Here is a 22320-nt window from a genome sequence, read left to right as displayed (position 1 = left end):
AGTTAATGAAAATCAACATGCATAATAGTATAAAACCAAACACATATTAGGGGAAAATACAATGTAGAACTCACTACTTACTTTATATTATAAGACTAACAACTGTCCAGTATTTCATAAATGTTGTTTGACTAAACCAAACATGGAAAATAAAATATTTCTGCTCAAAAAGTAATGAAATGGACAGATGACAATATACTTATGCTCCATTATTAAGGCGTTGCTATCTTTCTCTATATTGTGGACAGCTTACTGACAACAAGTTTTTCTTCCATGGAATCATGACATTATCTGAGCTTTTTGTTTTTTTGGGCAGGAGTGCTCATTCCAATTGGCCATTGCTTTAGCTCATAGGCATGTAACATGTTTTTCCTGTAATATGTGTGCAACACACGTTTGTTCAGGATCACCGCTGACACAAATGGATTTAAACGTGTGGAGGTGAAAATACACCGGATGCGCTGCAAAGTTGAAGTTGAATTTATTTGACTTTAAAACGTTGCTAACTTGAGATAAAATACATTTGTGTTTTTTCTTCTAGTCAATGCATAGCAAATAACTCTGATAAAAAATAAAGTGTAAATATACAAATCATGATCAGACTGTACAGTACAAGAGTATAATACAGGTAGAAATCACAATCATACATATAAAAAGATACATGCATTGCGTCCTGCATGCGTCCTTTTTTGAGAGAGTTTGTTCTGCGTGCGATCATTCTTTGGACAATGACATTCATACAATATGCTTAGGATAGAAATCAGAATTAGAGGTTAAAATTTTGAATACCTAAAGCCAACATTACCACTCCATGAGGTATTTAAACAGTGACTAGAGTATACACCCATTTTACAATGTGCAGCAAATAACCATTGACAGCGGAGTGAAACCAGGTTCCAGTGATATTAAAAGGCAACAGTATGATAGAGGAACTATTTTTGACCGTCACTCATTAGCAAGAATCTCTTTGCACAACAAACTACTATAGAGGCTCAGTACAACAGAACATATATTACAAACCACAAGGGTCAATTGAACAGTCTGTTCTTTAATAAATTCTAATCATAAAACAGAGCAAAATTTGTTGTGAAACTTTAATGTAAATGATCAGAAACTTAGCTGCAAACTTTTTCACCACATAAAGGAAAAAATGATCCCACTGTAAACTAAAGCATTGCATACAATATATAAGAAGAAAAAACAACAACTTTACTGTACAAAAAAAGAAAAATCACTGACAAAATGAAAGGCTCACACTGATAGATGGTGAGGACAAACGAGGGTGAGGAATGGGTGAGGAGGAGGAAAATGAGGGAGATGTCTGGCGCTCTTTCTCTAGGTGCAGTCGCAACTGCCACATTCAGTTATCTATCATGTGAGTAAAATGCAGATGAGGGGAATGGGCTTACAGTAACTGTGGCATGCTGGGAGATTGAGTTCTTCAGTTTTGTCTCTCCCTGCCGCTATTTACAACATAATGGGTAAAATGAAATAGTCCTTAAAGCAAAAAAAACCCAAAAAACTGAACATTTAAAAGCCTGAAATAGTGTTTGTGTCACTACTGTCCAAGTGTTTTTGGTTGCCGTTTGTGATTTTTCATTATTGCTTGCACAACAAAGCCAGCGTTGCACTGCAACCCAACTCAGAGCAGCCCGACAGGGTGGGACACTTTAGTCATCAGTACCTGGGTGGTTTCAAACGAAGTCACAGTGTAGTGAAAAAAAAAATCTTAAACTTGCTGGTGTTGACTGAGCAGTATTTGACAGATGGAGGTAAAAGTTTCACTGTGAATGTAACTATAACTCTTCACATATTGGACATGTTCACATAACTCTGATTACCGTTTCATTCAGATTCATTTTTGCACAATTTGAGAACCACTGTCGGGAGTGTGGACTGTTGCTAGAGGAAATTGTGATGAAACTGGAGAAAGAAAAAGAGAAATCAGATCACATTCAAATAAAGTGTTAAATAATAAAACATCAGTCACAAATGCGCAGGGTGCAGAGTTTTGGCTCATTCTTTGTTCTTTGGGTAGCATGTCTTTGTTCTGGATTAAATGGAGCCCTGGCATGCTTGTTGAGTCATTTGCAGACGTTCACACTGAAAGAGAAGCTAAGCACACTTGCAGTGCAGTGCTTCGCCGTGAAATGCATTTCCTGCCGGCCGGGCTGATTAATGATTATTAAATAAAAGGATCAAGCAGGTGGCTTGCTGCATTGCTGTTTTCTGAGAGGGTGTGTGACACAGTCTGATGCGCTCTTTCTTACGAAAGAAAAATCTGAAAAATAGACAGATTTTGTTTACGTGGATTGTAAACTATTTTTAATCATCGTTATGCTGGACAGATTGTTCCTTTGGGATGAAGTCCATTTCTCCTGCGAGTGTCTTTTTGACATAAAGTGTTGCCACAGTGCGGTAGTCTTTAGGACCGGTCTGGTCTCCGGTCTGTCAAGAAGGAGCCCTCCACTGTTTTGCGTGGTGTCCTAATTTGTAAAAGTGTGGTCGTGAAAATATATTTATATAAATCTGTACAAATGTACAAGTGCAATCTTTATTGGAGAATATCTAATGAGTAGGAGGCACAGTATCATTATGAAGATTTAACTTTAAACCTTTTCTTCTTTAAATGGAAATGAATTTAAATGGCTTGACGTTTGGACTTGCCACTGGGTTCTTTGTGTGGACTGCTTCTATTACAGTGATGTATGACAATATATAAATATATGAATTATATAATAATACAATTAATATATATTATAATTAATATATTAATTAAGGGCCTGTATGCTATGCTGGTGAATGGCTAGTTTTTACTAAGGTAACCTAGCCAGGGAGTCTATTTTGACTGTATTCTGTGTCAGGAACAATGAGACAACTGATGAAGTAGGGTACCGGAGAGCCCAGATCGCACTCTGCTGACCTAAGTGTCATCACCACAAAAAAAAAATCACAATGATACTGTACAGAATCTGTATTTACTGCCCCGCCTTTGCCGTTGTTCCCCCTCTGTGAACTCTTACTTGGCGGACAAACAAACATGTCCGCCTCCAGCCAGTGCCCATCTTCTCTCCCTCTCTGTGAGCCTCCTCAGCAGCTGGTGGTGTCCAGTAGTTGCTTGGCTGCAGAGGCTTCTTCGTTTTCAGAGTTGGTCCTCTTCTCCTCTGTGGCTCTGGCTGTCGGTTTCTGCTTGCGTTTGATCTTAAACACGTCCCACTTCTCAGACAGCAGGTCCTTGTTGAAAATGATGGATGCCAACCAGGAGAAGAGCAGAATGGACACGAGTGAGATGATCATGATGGCAGTGCGGAAGGGGAAGAACTGGGTTAGCCTCCCCTCTGCGTCAAGTCGGCAGCCAGGGAAATGGATGGCGGGTGGCAGGCCGATGAGGGGCTCGCCACTCAGGATCCTCAGGATGATTCCCATCAAGTAACCCACGGTGGCGCCGTAACCATTAGACACCTTGAAGAAGAGGATGCAGACCAGCTGAGGGAACATGATGGTGTAGGACATGTCCACGCCCACGAGCCAGAAGACCAGGACACTGCTGTCCAGAAAGGTGAGGGCAGTGCCAGCCAGACCCACCACCACCACTGAGATACGGATCACCCACTGCATCTCACGGTCTGATGCCTGATGGAGCGAGAAGAATGACAATAAGAAAGACAAAGAGATTTCAGTTTCACATTACACCTTGTTACACAGTCTAAAGGATCCAAGGATCGTCTAGACTTGAGGCCTCCTTGACCAACAGATCCCCTTACAAAGACACAGTGTCCATAAGTGACAGCACTGTAAGAGACCAGCAGTGAACGGGCCCATTACATGGGACCTTCCCTGGGGCTGAAATAATGAAACAGACCATTGTTTTATGAGAGTAAATATCACACACAAATCTCACTCAGCAGATAACACTCAGTGTGACACAGTGGGCACAGCGTACAGTATGTACAGTATTGTGGAGTCAATAGCCACTTTGTTGCCCCCCCCCGCTTGTGTAGGCGGTACACTATAATGATACAGTCTTTGGGTTGTAAATGAATGTCATTATAGGAATTACTTATTTTCAAAAGATTATTACTGTAAGTGGTACTCCAGCGATTTTGTATCAATTATTCAAGTCAGACTTAAGACCAGAGTCTGACTTCCTCTTTTAGCATATAAAAGTGTGTATATCATAGAAATGTACAGTTAAAATACATAATAAAAAACAACTTGCAGGGTTTACAAGAACTAGGTAAAAACCAAGGCTAGCCAGTGCTAAAACCTTAGCTTAAGCCAATTTTCCCATTACTCACTACTTGTTCCCCTTATAAGAAAAAAAAAATCTCTTTTGATGTTCCAGCGTCTTAATAATTGAATTTGTAACACCGCACACTGTAAATAAGGAAATAGTTGAATCATAATGAAGAATCAAGGCTAAGAGTCTGCATCCATGTTAGCATTACTGTCAGGCTGTACTTTGAGCTAAATGCTAAAATCAGCAGATTAACATGCGCACAATGACAATGCTAACATGCTGGTATTAAGGTGGTGAAATGTTTAAAGCATGTTAGTTTAGCATGCTAACAGAGCTAATTAGCGATAAGCATAAAGTTAAGTTGAGGCCAATGGGAATGTCATTAGTTTTGCAGGTATTTGATCACAGATCAAACCAAAGTACTGGGCAAATTTTAATTTTGACCTCATGGTGGCACAAGATGGAAAGTCAGGTTAATTAGGATGCACGGTCTGAGAACAATGAACGCTGGTGCAAGATTTTGTGCCAATCTGTCTAGTTGAGGTTGAGATATTTCACAAAATAAGAGAACCATGACTTGCTTTTGGCACTAGAAGAAAGTTTAGAGGATCAACAAAGTCATTAGGATTCATCAATGGGGCACCATGAATATCTGGGCCACATCTCAAAGCAATCCATCCAACAGCTGTGCACTTATTTCAGTAAATGACAAGGAAAAGTCAGGGGATCATCAAGGTGAGCGAGATTTATCCTCTGGGGATCATGAATGTTTGCACAAAATATCAATCCATCCAGGAGTTGTTGAGATATTTCAGTCTGGGGTGGGTTGACCGAGGGACAGACTAACATTATCATCACTGGAGCCACATCACTAGCATTGCTAAAAATAAGGCACCAGATAAACTAGTCCTTCTAAAAGGTAACAAGCCTAGCTCAGCAGAGTAACAGTACCTGCCTTCTCTACAGCCTGACGCCAGTGGAATTCACATAATTTTATTTGGTTGAACTACCTTTAAGTTACATATTCAAATTAATTCAATTATAGAACAAGAACACATTTTAGTTGTAGATTCTTGTTTTCCACGTTTCCTTCAGATTTGGTTAAGAACCATTATTATCTTTCTCCAAAACTCTCACCTGCTTCCTGATGATGTTCTTGTAAATATTTGAGGAAAACAGTGAAGCGGAGGACAGAAGAGCCGAGTCCATGGAGGACATGACAGCCGCAGCTACAGCTCCGATACCGATGACGGAGATGTACGTGGGTGTGAGGTACTGCAGGGTGATGGGGAGGATGGAGCCTGCCTGGTTACGCTCATATGGGGTGGGCAATCCATAGCTGGTTGAGTTCCAGTCTGGGAGGAAGCAAGGGTGAATATTTGGATTAAGACCAAAGGAAAGTTTGAAAGACTTTGAGGACAAATAAATGAATGAAGTGAGAAAGAGGGGTTTAACCTGATAAACAAATTCAGTGAAATGATGGGCAAAATGTATAAATTCTGATTGTTTCCTGAGCTTCTAAGCTTGTAAGTTAAGAGTGTGTACCTGTGGACGCAGCCACAGCTCCCACCAGCACAGAGGGGATACCCAGCACCAGGCAGAAGGCTGACGAGGCGAAGCAGGTCACTTGAGCCTGGGTGTAAGAGGAGGCGGACAGGATCCTTTGGTAGAACGCTTGGTAGGCCAAGCCGCCCAGCGCCTGGCACAAACACATGACAGGAATCAGTTGATATAGCAATACAGGACAAGAAAAATAATTCTCTCATGACTCTGCTGTTGTTATGCTTGGCTATTGGCTCATCTAATGAAATAAGATGATTTAATTTAACTGCTGGGTTGAATTTAATTTAACTGCTGTGAAGGCAGGAGTTATGTAAACACTGCATAAGCTATGTATCAGACATCATTGAGAGATGTCGGCCTCTCCCACTCCCTCACCAGCAGCATGAAGTCGTCAAACCACTTGCCGGCCTCATCGAGCTCCACCGTGCCGACCCAGGGAGCCTGGAAGGTCTGGTTGTAGGCCGTCAGTGAGATGTCCACTGAGTGAGGGTTGGTCAACAGGAAAGGAACACACACCCACTGTATACACAAACACAAGGACATAACTAATCTGATTATGGGTCCAGTGCGGGAAGTTTTCAGTTAAACACTGGTGATTAGGAATCTGAAACGAGAGCTGGAGTTAAAGCTCCAGTTTGTGAGCGGTTTGAAGCGCCTTTATTTCACATTTGTTAATCTTACGAAGTTCTCATTGGTCCATATTTATCAGTATTTAGTTGATAAAATAATCTCACCATCAGGTGTAATTAGTAGCTGTTCAGGAGCTTTTCAATCATATTGCATAATCTTTGTCAGATGATGCAGTTCGGCCAGTGCACAAAGAATTAAAACTCAACTTTTAAATCAACATGAAAAAGAAGTCTGCCAATGAAAGTCGTGTGATATGATCAAAAGCTCCAGAACAGCTATCAAATGGAACTTTAATATTTCAGGAGGGAGATTGCCAGCTTTTGTTTCTAAGGATAAGAATTCACTTCTAAATTTAATCTGTATTTAGACTAAATGACTGTTTGTACAACAGTCAGAGTGTTAGGTGTTAAGCAGCTGGCCCACTCACACAAACATTTGAAAAGTACTGAAAACACAGTGACAATGGGAGTAAACCCACATATACAACAGACACAGAGAGCTGCTGTGAATGACTGGCATGTTCCCAACTGGCTGCGGTGTTAGTGGTACAGTTGCCTTTTACCAGCCAGCCCCTGAGGGTAGTCCACATGCAACCACATATTTCACAACCAAATTATAGCAGCCATTTTGAACATGGAGTGAAACTTCAGACAAACTTTACAGTTCTCAAACAAGCTAATGAAATCAGTAATGCTTTAATTTAGCAGGTAATTCAATCAGCTGGCATAGTTAATAAGGTACCAGGTACCTCTGTTAAACTCTATATTGAAATTTCATCCCTCTAGTCTTTCATCCACTTGTTTGTATTATGAAGTTGTAGTGAATAATCTAATAGGGCTGATACTTGACTGATCATTCAGTGGCTGCCTTGTGAACGGGACAATAGATGTTACGCACCAGGCTGACAAAGATGAGGATGAGCTGGATCACGTCTGTGTAGGCCACAGAGTAGAGCCCCCCCAGCAGTGTGTAGATTATGGCCACCACTGAGGAGATGATGATGGAGTAGACGTAGGACAGATCCAGGATCACACTCATAGTTCCACCTGGAACAACACAGCAGAGCGATGAGAATCGGAGGACTGACGGAGGCTAAATGTCTCATTGCAAGTTTTCTAATGTACAGAAGCTGGTAGCAACAGATACATGCAACTACTTACTGTAATATTTTAACTGTTTTATTAGGTTCTGTCTTGCTTTTGCTTTTAAATCTTTTCTCTCTCACACAGACACACACATGTACATGCATCCACTCTTATGTACTTGTACTGTAGATTTAAAGGAGCTAGGCAATGACATTGTTTTGTTATACTGTTCATTTGCCTTAATGCAGTTTTTTTTCAAAGAACACTGACAAACAAATTACACTTTGACCAACAAAGAGCAAAACATTACATCTGTAGTCTTCTGTGTCAAGAATAAAGTTACACTTAAACATGGGTGGCATTGGTTTAAACGTTTAAAAAGTATCAAGGCCAAAACATAAAAATGATGATAAAATTATGACAAACAGAACCCTAGAGAAACATATAACAGAAGCAGCCTATTGATTGTGACTCCAACTTATTCCTTTTTCACCCTCTTGAATGAATTATCACCTTTTAAATAGTGACAAATTTTGATTAAGTAGAAAAAAATCAAGATGAAGGTGAGGAGAAGTGTTCTTCAAATGGAAAAACAAATGTGTAAAAAACTATATGTATAGCTGTAAGTAAAAAAAAAAGAAAAAAGAAAAAAAGACATCTTGTTACTCAAACAAGGCAAGCAAAACGTCACTACCTTCACCGTCTCTTCTGCCACATTGCCAGGGTCCCCCCAGCCGCAGCCTGCAGCCACACCACAACAATGCCCTTAAACAGAGAAGTGTCAGATCGGCACCATCGATCGCCACTCACCACCCTGCTGACCACCCCACTACGGAGCCCGCCACCCCCTAAACCACCCCATCGTCTTGACGATGCATACTTGACCCTTCACCCCATGTGTTTGACATTTTTGAAATCTGATCTGTTACAATGATAGCTTTGTCGCCTAATGTATCCCATCTGCTTAATCATAAATAATCTTTTTGTATCTTTCTTCTACAACAGACTAACCTATCATGTCATTACCCTTAAAACAAGTAAATACTACAGTTATTAACCACCTGTTCATCCATTGAGCATGCACCTTGGGATTCAATCACTCAATCCTTACTGAGAGGTGTCAGCAACACGAATGTATACATGACCACAATGACAACGCACAGTGTTAACTTTACATAACAAATGTCTAAATGTCACCAAGGCAAGTTAATATAGCATATTTGTGTTTCCTCAGTCCTTTAATCACTTTTATTTTTTAACTTTCTCTTCCTGATTTTAAGTTTTTTCTGTGTTGCTCTGCTATGTTTTGTGTAGTGTTGTGGATCAGGGAAGTAAAATCTGACCACATGCGGCCAGTCGAGATGCTTTCTGATGCCATGTGTGAAGTGAAATCCATCTCAGCTGGGTCTACAGTGGGGTCCACTTTCCAGTGATCGCAGACTTTTGGACCCCTCTGTGTACCTGACGTGGATATGTGTGGATGCACATCCAGATCGAACAGGGACTTGGTGTTGTTGTTTTTTGTCCTGTAATTTATCTTATGGTGGGGCATGATGCAACCTGTACCATAAATAATTCCTGGGTGGTCTGATATAGCACTAGATCTGTTCTGTGCTGAGCTGTGCTGTTCCCCTCTGAACTAAATTTAGGAAGAGGAAAAGTGGAATGAGATTCAGGGGCCTCTGGGGCTTAATGGGCAGCACCAGGGATGGACAGAGGCAAAGAGCTGCCTAAATACCCCGTGTTGTTTTTAGCTCCTTGTCCCACTTTAAAAACTCTTGCATGTGTGCGCACACACACACACACACACACACACACACACACACACACACACACACACACACACACACACACACACACACACAAACACATCATATGCAACCTTTCTGTCCTGTTCCCTATTCCTTCCCGGCAGAAATTTGACCATGGCTCTGTGTTGATACTACATGGCACACTGACAGTGCACGTAAGGTATGTTTTAAAAGTTAAATCCTTTCTGGCACTGAACCATCACACACACACACACACGCACACACACACACACACACACACACTCGCCCAGGAAGACCATGAAGCTGAGTTTATGCAACACATACAGACACATCATACACACACATCATACACACACATAAACAGTCTCCCAGCAACAACACCCCTGTGGGTCAAATGCTCAGCGCTCTCTCTTGAGTGTCAAGTGTTTATGTGTGTTTGTGTGTGTGTGTGTGTGTGTGTGTGTGTGTGTGTGTGTGTGTGTGTGTGTGTGTGTGTGTGTGTGTGTGTGTGTGTGTGTGTGTGATGCCGAGCACACATCCGGCATGTATGCATAACTGTCCCAGAAACAACGACAAGAGGTTTTACTGAGGAGCGAGGGTTCCCCTGACTCTATATTGGTTTAATAGGTTTGGATAAAACCGTCCCAGGAACATTCCTGCCTCCCTATCAGTCCTTTTGTGGAGCTTCAGCACAGTGACTCAGACACTGTCAATAGATTTCACTGATTCCTTTCCCTGTGTGTAAAACTTCTTACACGCAGAAATGAAATTATAATGCAGCATGTAACATTGATCCCTATGAACCCATCAGAGCCTTGGCACAAACAATGGAAAGAAATTTCTAATAATAACACAACAGTCTAGTTTGAATAATTGATCACCTCTCACAATCAACAGGCTGCTCGATGTTTAACCCCTTTTTCAAATTACACTGGAAAAGAAAACAGCGTTAAAAACACACAGAAGAAAACATTATGTACACACATCCACGCACATTCACGCTGCAGAGCACATGCTCACTGGCACCTGCTATTAAAGCGCAACACACACACACACACACACACACACACACACACACACTCACACACACACACACACACACACACACACTTAAATCACTTACAGATTAGAGAAACAGTAAACAACAGTGCCAAATGTAGTAGCATGTATAGAACAGTACATGAGGATCACATCAGAAGAAGCCACTTAAATCATTTGTCCACACAACACAATAATAATCCATGTAATAATAGTAATAACAAGCCACTGAAGTAATTACTTATTGTTACGCCTGGCAAGAAAAAGCATCTGGCTGTAAAATGTGTGTGTGTGTGTGTGTGTGTGTGTGTGTGTGCGCACGTGCGTGCGTGCTTTTCTTCCTCGTGCTCGCTGCTGTAAAATACCAGCCCAGCACGGTACAGCTCTCTTTGTTCATGACGCATTGTAAAGTTTCTTTTATTAAGTTAATTGACTGGCTATGTTTCACTCTCTTACTGGGCTATACCTTTCCTCACACAGCGACTATACAGCTCACAATGTTAACAGTGGAAGATACCACCACAAATTCTCGGTAATTCTTTAAACAATGGGTCCTTGATTTGAGACTGAGGTAGATAAATACACACTTTACTTTTATAGCTGGCAACTCTTGATTTTGAAATTACAAATGATGAACTAACTGATCTGTTAAGTGAATACAATGCTTTTTCTGGTAACATGGCTGAGGTGAGTCCAGACTTCAGATCCAATAAAGAGCAGGACAGAGCTGTTATTCTAAGCTAAAGTAGTTAGTTGGCTTGGCTTTAGATTTGATAAGTTACCAGTGTAGGTGGTATGCTAGTTAGCTGGATATGCTACTTAGAGTTTACATTCTAAACACACCATTTAATTTGTTCCATTTTTGTTTTTTGGAAATTCAATTTAAAAAAACACACACTAAACTCTTCAAAACTTAACTCTCCTCTAACATAAAGCCTCACAGACCCTCCATCTATAATTAAAGTTGCTAAGCTGGGATTTGACAGTCGCTGTTTGGAAGAGGGAGTTAGCGAACAGTCAACTTCAACTCTTTTTATAGGCGTTTTCACAAATATCACAACACATTGTTTTTTAAACTCCATGAATACTTCTTCTTTTGTAAGTTTTTATGTACTGAATTAAAAAGAGCTGACAATAAGATATGTTCCAATACCAAAAATGGCTTTCACTGTTTTAAAGGGTGTTAGCTTATAAAGCTGTAGTTTATGGGGGTGATAATGTTATGTTTTATATGTTTTATATATATATCTATATATATATAGATATATATATTTTTTTTTTCTTTACAATGCTGGCATGAACGTTTTAAGAGCCCCACATATCAATTCCACTTTTTTGTGTACATTGTGTACCCAGCTCTGCGCGTGTCTCTATAATTGCATAAGTACATGTGTGCATACATTACAGAGCCTGTAACTAATTACAGTGTGAAGTAACTTACCCAGGCTGACAAGTGTGCGTGCCACCCACAGGACATCGGCCACCAGTGCCGGAAAGATCAGAGCACTGCTCAGGACGTTCCCATACTTCTGTTGGAAGGGGTCCATCATTGTAACATACTTGTTCTCTCTCATGGGCTTGGCAAAGAAAAAGCCACCTGGAGCCGGAGGGAAGAGATTACCATAAAATTAGCGTCTCTCTCTGGAAATGATGAAGCAATAAATTTTAAAAAACATGGCTGTATTTCTATCATTTGAAAACCCAAATGAGAAAGAAAGGAAGAAGAGGAAGAGAGTCACTGGGAGAGTGAAAGATCAGGTCCACGTGAACAATAAGAAAAACAAGTGTTCCCTTCAGATAACTCAATAAACACTTTCAGCTGAACTCATGGGTCCACTTGGCCAACAATGGACAAGAACAGAGGGGGGGTGTTATATTTCCTGATCAGGTACTTTGGGGTTTCCAGTTCCCATTATTCTTCCACCACGCAGGCCATTGTGACATTGGGGCCTGAGCGTTGATGATTTCACCTGTTGCAAATATTTACAGATGGATAAGTGTGTGTGTCAGTTTGGTCAATTCAGGAGCAGGCAATCTAAGGCCGTTTGAGCCTGTTGCCTCGAGTTACAATCCTGAACTGATTTCTCATGGTCCTATTTTTAACGTGAGCGACACATTTATTGGTGTGTGGAGCCAGGTGGGGGTTGGGTGTACGGGAGTGGTGTCAGTGGCCAACGACACAGAAGCTCCAGACGGAAGTTAGTTTATTTTGATATTAAGATGTGTGTAGAAGCTTTAGGAAACTTGTGCCTGTTGCTCAAACACTGAAAATTACATTGTTACTTAACTAGTGCCCAAGTGTCACCCCCAAATGTTAACAAAGACAATCTGACCTCACAATCTCTTAATTTAAAGATGGGAAAAAGATGAGACCACCAGAACAAACACCAGAGTCTGTATTTAAGTGCACAACGTTCACATCGTGTATTGTATCTATTTAAAACTTTAATCCTGCAATGCGTAGTGTTTTGTGGTGGGGGGCATTCAGGGTTTTAGGCTTGGGGGTCACTGGTGCCACTTACCTAAGAAGAAGGTCAAGACATACGGCACAGGCATGAGAGCCCACACTGCGCCTAGTGTTGGGTTGTACGTTGCCTCAGCTATACCGAGGATGAAGCCTCCACCCACCCACGTAGCTGCCGAGAGACAAACAAAAATATTAAAGGAGATAAATGACAGTCACACCACAGTTGCTTGTACATTCCAAGGATTTCTTGCGTACCAAACAGTCACTTCAGTTATCACTTGCAACTTTTTTTTCCCTCCAAACATAAATTATTTGAATATTTAACATACAAAACACACCAGAAAGACTCAAATAGATAAGCTAGTGTCTAAACTGAGCTCCCTCCGACTGCTTTACCAGTGAGAGTGAAGATGCCGACTAGCAAGTTGATGTTGCGTCCAGCCAGTAGTGTTATCTCCATGCCGTCTCCTGTGCACTTCTTCTCCTCCCTCTTGGAGCGCATGGATGCCCAGATGCCCGTACCCAAGATCAACAGGTAGAACACTGCCATTACCACCAGACCTGGCACATTGAGAGCCATCCTCAACTACTTATGTGTGCGTTTCCTGTTGGATAGAAACATAGAAAGAAAAAAACATGAAGATCGAAGTTGCTAAAAGCTAGAAAAGGTAATACAGAAATACAGGTTTGCAATGGTTGTGTAAATCACTACAACATACAGAACAAAATGCACAAACAAAGTCACATAACAGTGCATATTCTCATTTACTTTTTAAGACTGCAGGACAAGAGTTCAAGTCTGCACAAATTCAAATGTCATCTAAGAGGATTCTGACAAACAAAAAGGTACATTCATCATGTGCAGAAAGCTATTAAGCGCAAATAAACAATGAATAGAAAACAGTAGCATGTATTCAAATGACTGAAGAGAGTAAGGTGAGCCAGGTGAAAAAGAAAATATGTCGTCTTAAGGAAAGAAGGTGGATAAAGAAAAAAGGCTGCAGTGGAAAAAAAACCAAAAAGACAGGAGCAGCAGCATCTCGGATGACCTGGCTCTACTTGCTTGGCAGACGGGGTGATGGGGTGAGGAAAAGGAGGTGGAGTGGAGGAGGAGGAAAAAAAGAAGGCAGGGGAAGGGAGGGATGAAGAGTCAGAGAGGCGAAAGTGGTCTCACCATAGTACTTGGCAGCACTGAGAAAGATGGCGGACAGATGTTGTCCCCCGTCTTCAGTGGTTGGACGGCCCGAGTTTCGACCCCAAACATCGGGAAGTGAACACAACTCAGAGCTACATTAGTGCGTACATATGTGTGTGTATGTGTGTGCAGTTACTGTAACTGTGTATGGGACAGATGGTTTTCTAAAAAAAAAGGATTAAATATGAGAAAGCCTTTGCACCTATAAAAAAAAGTGTTAATGTTTTAACTGCTGGTTTGTACCTACTTGTACCCACTTGTCTGCACATTGACAAGACTGTATCAACTGTGTTAATGCAGTTCAGGAAAACTGAAGAACTCAACACAAGTTTGTTTTTATTTTTTTTCTTAAATATCACAGTGAGGCAGTTTCTTAGAAAACCTTCTTCTTTATTATAGACAGAAACTTATTTAGCATAAACACAGCCATCCCTTTCATGGTGAAAAACAAGACATGGCTCCCACCCAATGTAATGAAAAACACATCTGTTATACAGAAAGCTTTGGCTCGAATCATAAAACTTGGAACAAGAAAGAATGCATGTATATCCACTTGGGAGAATGGGGAAAGAAAAAAAAGGAAATGTTTGTGAAGGAGGAATGGACTGAAAAGTACGGGTAGTGGGCAAATGTATGTGTTTGTGTGTGTTTATGTGACGGCAAGGAAGGAGTGGGTGGGGGATTGGGGGAGTCAGCTCTGCGCCAAGGTCAACAAAAGCCCGAAAAGCTCACTCACGTGGCCCATGTGTTTTTCTGTGTTCTGTATGTATGTATTATGTATGTACGTGTATGTGTATACGTGTGTGTGTGTGTGTGTGTGTGTGTGTGTGTGTGTGTGTTTGCTCACTTGCGCAAACTTTTGCAGCCCCTTTGCAGCCCATTGCAGAGCTCAAACTGCATCTTTATGTTAGATTAGGAAGAAAACCAAGAACCGCACTCTGCTAATGGGACTGTGATGTATCAAGAAGGGGTGGTGGTATAGTAGTAGAAATACAGTCTTCATTTTAAGAAGCTATATATTTGACAGCTGTAGTTATGAGTTCTTTGCAGGAAAACGTACACATCAAATATGAGTACATAAAATATACTGCATTATCTGAGTTAATGTTACAGATATGAACATGTTGGCTTCAAAGCATGTTTATTTAAAAACAAAAAAACTTTCTCCTACAGCAGTATTATGAGCTGTAAAAATCTGATCCTTAGTTGGTCTGGCAGTGAATGCAACCTTTTCAAATTGCAAACCAAATCAAAATGCCCCACCAGTGCTCAGTCAAGAAATATCCGCTGCCAGACAGCAAGCAATACATTAACTGCAGTGTGTGATACACAACTGGTAGTGCACACACTTATTTTTTGGAGCTAGCCACCGCTAAAAAGAATCAACAGAATTAATGTTTTTAAGCTTTCCAAGAACTTGTAAAAATTTTTATAGGGCTTTATGCAATCTCAGGGGAGGCTGGAGTCGCTGTGGGCTGCTGGTATTTTGTAAGCTTGTAAAAGCAAAAGAACATTTGAGAAGGAATTGTGGGTACGACATGTTCCAGTCCAATGAACTTCTGAGACATTTATTCCTGTGATATTTGCCCGTCAGTAACTGGCAGATTCTCAAGTTACGGACAAGACATTTGTCATTTGTAAGTTTTGCTATTGCTGCATAGTCGATGTTAGCATTAACAGCTGTTTAGTTACCAGTCTAGAAAAAACGTTGCAAGTTCAGAAGAAAGGTAGTTAGTTCAGTCCTTTGCTTGCCAAGAGCTGTCTGCAGCAGAGGAAAGTAAACTTCTTATTTTGCTTCTATTTCTATCACTTCTTTTCCTTTAATGAAGTTAGCATGTTAATCAGCTAGCGCCAGCCCAGTTGGCTCGTCTTGTCGCTCTCCGATACCGAGTCACTGCAGTGTTGGGGCTGCCTTGAAGAAGTAGCGTTGATCAGTGGAGGTATTCTAAGCTCTTGTCTTGTAAATACAATGACAGCTAAAGCTCTTGGCAAGATTGGTAAGTAAACGGCTGTTAATGCTAGCATTACCTATGTAGCAACAGCAAAACATACAAAGAACTCCTTTAAAGCTGCAGTTAGCAATCTTTTATCCACTTCGGATAATTATCCACTTCCATCCATTTTTGCTAATGAATTAACAAACAATGTGTTAATAACATTGCTAACTAAACTTTAGCTTGCTAACTAAACTTTAGCTAGCTTCCTCTTTCACCAGCTAGTAGCTAACTTTGTCTGTCTGCTGTTTGGTGTTGGGCAGGTAGCATACAGTGGTTTCTGAGCTTTTTGGATTAATACAGCTGCCTGTTGCTGCTGGAAATGAGGCACATGAGAGCAGTGAAAATCAAACTTAGAGTAAGTGTGCTGAAAAGTGAAAACTATGAGATAAAATAGGCCAAAATGCTCTGCAGCACCACTGAGTTAAATGATAGCTCTGTGTTTCTTACTGCAAGCAGCCCATTTGACATTACCAGTGTACTGTATGTAGTCATTTGATTTATAGGTAAGATAAAAAGTTGATTAGTGGAGCTTTATAATTATATTAGTGAATTTCAGTTTGTATTTGCCTTTCTTCTTAATATGCTCTCCTATCATGCTACCATCCTACCATGCTAATCAGCTGTATTATCAGTTGTACATTTCAGTCATGCAGGATTTCCACAGTCTTGACTATTTTAGTGAGCCCACACTCCTCTTTGTAACAGTATGCAAGATATTTCACAGAGTAGAGAGAGGTCTGGAGTCCCTCTATATGGATAAGCATGCCCATTGACCTAATTTGGAGGTGAAAAAAAGTCCTCTTATATGTATCCCTCCCTCTCTGCACACAAAAACACACTCTTTCCTTGCGCTCCTCTTTCAGCGTGAGGAATGTGATGTCCATTAGGACCTGGCCAGTGTTTGTGGATCACGTGCCTTTCCTCAAATGAGGCTGGATGTACTCGTTACCGACTGTGGCATACACATTGTTTCAGCCATTTCAACTGATTCACTCACACATTCATGTTGCCATACATTAATGCTCTGTATTTTTTTGTAGTTATTGAAGCCAAGTTAATATTCAACTCATGAATATTGTAGGCAACAAACTCTCACTGCAGTGGAGCAGAGATAAAGTCTGTAAAACCTGAAGGGTTTTCCTTTTAAAAGACTCCAAACAGGTTGAAGATTGAGATATCAGAAAATCTATGTATCAGACATGAATCATTTCCTGCAAGGTGGACAAAAAATGCCAGCAAATACACACGTTTTCAATAAATATTTTGTGATGATTCAATCAAGCAAATTACATGCTTTCCTATGACCTAGATTGAGATTTTTCACATTTACTTCTGCTGAAATCTTCTCTAACACGATGAAAATGCTACTCAATACGTAAACTAAATCAACCTCTGCAATTAGTAACTTCTAAATCTCTACAAATAATATAAAAGCTACACTTCTAATATGTCTAAAAATATATAGATGACTTTGTACTTCATTGAGAATCAACTTTACAAGTCAGTGCTCACTTTGCCTCTGATTTTGGTACTGGCAACTGTGACTACTTGGAAAAACAGCTATAGACTTATCCAAAATCAGCTGAGCAGCATAAAATCTACTGGTGGCACCATAATCAGTAAGCAAAAAGGAGAAAACAGAGGATAAAGGCGTAACCCAAGGAGCTAGAAGCCAGAAGCCAACTTCATGCTAAATGTTGAGCAATTCACTTTAATTCCTGAGGTGAAATATGCCTCCATCAGTGTTTGGGAAACCGTGAATAAGAACGTCATTAATTTATATCAATAGCACATAGACATACGGTAACCACACACCAGCGAGGACAGAGGTATGAAGAAACTAAGGTTTTGCTTTTCACTCTTCAAGTGACAAACATTTCCCCACCTTCTTGAGGAAGACTGTGAGTGGCCGGGAGCTCTCTCACAAGCAGCACTCCTGTGAGATGTTTGTGTGTGTGTGTGTGTGTGTGTGTGTGTATGTGTGTGTGTGTCTAATAACACTAAGAAGTGCTATATTTTAATGCATCAACGTCAGGTCATTTTTTCTGTATAGTTGCTTCTGCAATTGGCTTACCTGCCACCTAGTAACTTTCCATAGCTCTTCTTACATGACTCACGCATGAACACAATACAGGCACTTTAAGAGAACACACAAGAGGGTAGGGCAAATCTTCCGTATATACCTGCACAATTCTTTTGAATTTGTGCCATGTCACATTTTTCTTTTTTTGTGGTGAAAAAAATAAATAAATAAAAATTCCCCAAGAGAAAAATCTGTCAACATGCAAACCACAAACAAGGTACAAAAGAAAAAAATCTCATTCATAAGAAAGTTGCTCAAAGCCCCCAAAGTTTTCAACTTTCATTCATGCAAGGAAATACAGCAAAAAGCTTTTAAAAATTAACAGCACGCGAGTAAAATAACTGAAAAGAAAAGGAACTGAAAAAGAGCTACTATAATAAATAAGAAGAGAAGAATTCTATAATCATGTCTAATGTTGAAAGCAATCAATTAAACAATTAATGCAGGTGCCACGACAACACTAATCCTTGTTTAGATTCTTGGCCTAAACCAGGCTCAAACTACAGGAGTTTTAAAATCCTAACCAATTTTCAAATTGGGTCACATCACAGACACAAGGAGAAACTCCAGATGTTCCTCTAATCTCAAACACGCACACTACAAGATTTTAAAATAATGTTGCATCAAACACCACAGGATATTATTAAGATTATCGTACCAGGGGGAGCAATTCACCTCCTTACCTGATCTCAAGGGGAAGCAGATCTAAACAAAATGGAGATTCGTGGTGCAACAAACCCAATTACCCAAGGTCCAGGACTAGATTCCTCCTCCAATTGTTAGGAGAGAAGTCTGGGTTAAAGCAGCCCAAAACTCCTGTAGTCTGAGCCTGAAATATTAGTATTAATGGTTATTTCATCATTCTAGAAATATCTTTGGTGCACCCAGCTATACAGTTGACAATATATTCCTAGCATATAGTGCTGTACATTGATTAGCCATACGAAACATTTGCCAGCAGCCAGACAGAAGCATCAGCAAGCAAACCTGGCAGAGCTGCTCCATGCATTAAAAAAAGAGTTCCTGTTTCTATTTAAGTGGGATTTTGGTTTATTATCAAGTCTTTCATGTGTGACTATAAGTAAAAATTTGCATTTGAACTTCTGTTTTGCTCAAGCTGGGGATTCACTGTCACAGTTTCAAACTCACGATTGTCTCTTCACTGTTCCTCATTCAATTGACAGTCAGAAACAATTATTGTAAACCACCAAAATCCTTTGTTGAGAAAAGGTTTAGATTTTAGATCGTATTGGTTTATAAGGTAAACACAATGCAACTCTAAAGTCACCATTCTGAACATTCACTTCTTTTACAGTGCATCAACTCTGGAATAAATCTAGTGTTGACAGATATGCTGAGGCTTTGACACCACCTAATGACATTTGAGGGCATTGTTCGGCTGAGAGAAAGCAGTCACAGGATTGATTGGCCCTGTCCTGACAGTGTCTATGGGCATGACTGCTCTCTCTGTCTAAAAATTCCATGTGGTATTCACTTTCACACAGGTGCATTAGTGTGTCTTGGCATGGGTGCAGCTACAACGCTCTTTCTACGAACACCTCCTCCTCCATCCCCCACCCACAGATCTCCTCATCTCCCTGCCTCTCAGTACTTTTCCGTTCCGACCGACTCCTCTGCCAACTGCATGTTTGCTGCCTGCCTCCATCTCCACCCCCTGCAGTTTTGTGATTTGAAGAGAGTGTTCACAGACAATATCATCTCCAGTGGTAAGTAGCACTAAACTGAGTGTAACTGGTAACTTTCACAACAAGTCTGCATGTGTCTGCGCACATGCAGTCACATTCACACATGCTATAAGACTTCAGGTTGATGCAGAGCACCACTGAAATGTGACCTACAGTCCAGACACAAGCTTGTTGTCTTTTACAGCAAGAGAGGAAGAAATGTGAGGACCAACAAAGAGATAGAGCTCATGAAAAAACAGTCTGTTTCCTCTTGTCTCCTTTGTTGACACCCCTCTCTTCAGTCTTAACATGGACAATTTAACTTTTATGTGCTGCAACACTTAAGAGATTACTCATCTGGAACAGCTCCAACCTTGATCTGTAGGAAATCATCCATCCAGACTAATACGCTGAACAAGAACCAAGACACAGAAGAGACAGCAGTCCGTTATTTACCGCCTCTCTGTTGTTTTCGAATATCTAACAAAGTATTATGGAACTTAAGGTGCTATATGTAAGTATTTTAGTTTAAAACATTCAAAAATCAACTAAAATTATACAGACTGCAAGAAATAAAAGTTTTAACGTTATGTCAAAGACATCTGTGTATTGTGTTGCTACTGAAGTTAGCACTCAAAGCCTCCTGTAATACCACTTTGTACCTCAAGAGGCAATAGTGAGTCACTGTAGCGTCCAGTCTGCCTGCAGTCATAGAAACTAATAAAAATAGAAGCAAAACATGAGTTAACATTGACGTTTTCCACAGCTGGAGGTAGCTCTTGGCAAAGTTTGATGCTGAACTCACATTTCTTCTAGAGTGGTAAGTAAACAGCTGTTAATACTAACGCTGGCTATGTAGCGATAGAAAATACTTACACATAGCACCTTTAAGATGTTGTTACCACACCTACATTCTCTTAACTTGTTTTACCTTTCTTTATATTTTTTCCTCTTACTATATTTATCGTTATGCAGCAAAACACCAAAACAAATTCCTCGTATGTGAAACCCTACTTGGCAATAAACCTGAATCTGAATAATTAAAACTTAAAACCCAGATGTTACGTTACAGAGAAGTTGAGTTGTGAAGACACAATTACATCTTGATTTCATTTCTGCTTGAAAGGTCAAAGGAGTGGATAGAAACACAGAAAAGCACCTTGAAATGAAGATGGGCTTTCACTATCTGTTGCAAGTTACTTTTTCACTCACAGGACACAGATGATTGCGTCAGAGCTTAAGTGGGCAACTAAAGTTTCTACATCCAAGGCCAATCATTTGAACACAAATTGAAGCGAATCTCTTATTCTTAGAGGGAAGCTGCTCAGTTTGATAGTTCACCCAAAGCGCTGTCAGGGTGAGGTTGGGCAAGTTTGCCCTCAGGGATGATGACTTTGATTAAGAGAGAGACGGAAACGATGTGAATGATAAGAAGCTGAGAGGAGGAAACATTGCAAAAGTGTTTAGTCCACGTGGTGAGAACAGGAAATACCAATCAAAAGAAGAAGTCATTGCTTAGAACTTGTAAATCATAAATTTTAAAAACTTTGCATCTACAGTGACATACATGTAAAACTCCTCTGGGGATATATCATTCAAAATAAATGACAATCTCTCTCTGACAACAAGCCTCAGCATAAACAGATTTTTCATTACAAATTTTCAACACAGCATTTCTTCAAAACAAGATTTATATCATTAAAATTCAGCTGAGTCCAAAAGTCTGAGACCAGAAAAAGTGGTCTCAAAACATTTGGACACCACTGTATATTTTCATTAGTCTAAATCAGTAATGTCTTGAACTGCAGTCTGTGTCCGCCCCTGTAGCTTCTCTATTCTTAGACCAAGTGCGGTGGAAAATTACAGCTTATCAAAACAATACAGAAAAAACAAAGATAGCCAGTTGTAGTCAAAGAAGTCAAACCACAAGAGCCAATTTGTCTCTGCAGCAGTTCCCCTGAGTGCTATTTCTAGGACAGGCACGCTCTCCCACTTAGTGTGTCCCAACTTGACTGAGCTTAAATAGCTTTCTCAAAGAAAAACACACACATACTGTACATGCACACAAAACTGAAAAAAAAACAAACCCTACTTACTTTAAGCAAAAAACATGTCCACAAAGTCAAAAACATGTACATAAAGTAAACATAATGTCAACAAAGAAATGAAAAACTGAGCACAGGCGACGTATGTTAGCATATTTGATGATTGAATACATACCTAGGGTTAACAGTACGTGTCAGTTCTTAGAGATGATGTGAAGAGGGAACAGAAGCTATTCTCACAAGACAGAGAACAGGCCAGGTGATAAATTCAGTCCAGGAGGAGAAAGGTTCATGCGACACTCATCCAAAGTGTTGGAGAGTGAGAGATGAGGGCAGCACAAAGGAAATCAACAGGTGCTCTTCAATCTCTTGAACTCAAAGAGGGTTGAAACGAGGCAACAAAAAAAAAGTCTATTTCAAAAATGTTTTTAAAAGAGTTTTTTTTTAACAAAGTGCTCTGCAGGGAAGAGGGAGTGAAGTCAGAGTTGATGTTCAGAGTTCATGAGGCAGGTTCAATGAG

The 22320-nt window shown here is 40.2% G+C and overlaps 1 protein-coding gene across 1 annotated transcript; it reads right to left on the bottom strand.

The window, feature by feature from the left end:
• Nucleotides 1-303: 303 nt before the first annotated feature.
• On the bottom strand, nucleotides 304-22320 carry LOC111217905 (high affinity choline transporter 1-like). Its single transcript, XM_022739928.1, has 9 exons — nucleotides 21976-22320; nucleotides 13192-13400; nucleotides 12851-12964; nucleotides 11770-11925; nucleotides 7331-7479; nucleotides 6179-6322; nucleotides 5786-5939; nucleotides 5378-5595; nucleotides 304-3633 (listed from the first exon to the last, which is right to left on the bottom strand). The coding sequence occupies exons 2-9, from the start codon at nucleotides 13373-13375 to the stop codon at nucleotides 3091-3093; spliced, it is 1662 nt and encodes a 553-aa protein (XP_022595649.1). The 5' UTR covers nucleotides 13376-13400; nucleotides 21976-22320; the 3' UTR covers nucleotides 304-3090.

Source organism: Seriola dumerili, unplaced genomic scaffold (assembly GCF_002260705.1).
Source record: "Seriola dumerili isolate Sdu_G_001 unplaced genomic scaffold, Sdu_1.0 BDQW01000050.1, whole genome shotgun sequence".
NCBI lineage: Eukaryota > Metazoa > Chordata > Actinopteri > Carangiformes > Carangidae > Seriola > Seriola dumerili.
Note: the sequence above shows the minus strand (reverse complement) of the source record. Positions and strands in the feature narration are given on the sequence as shown.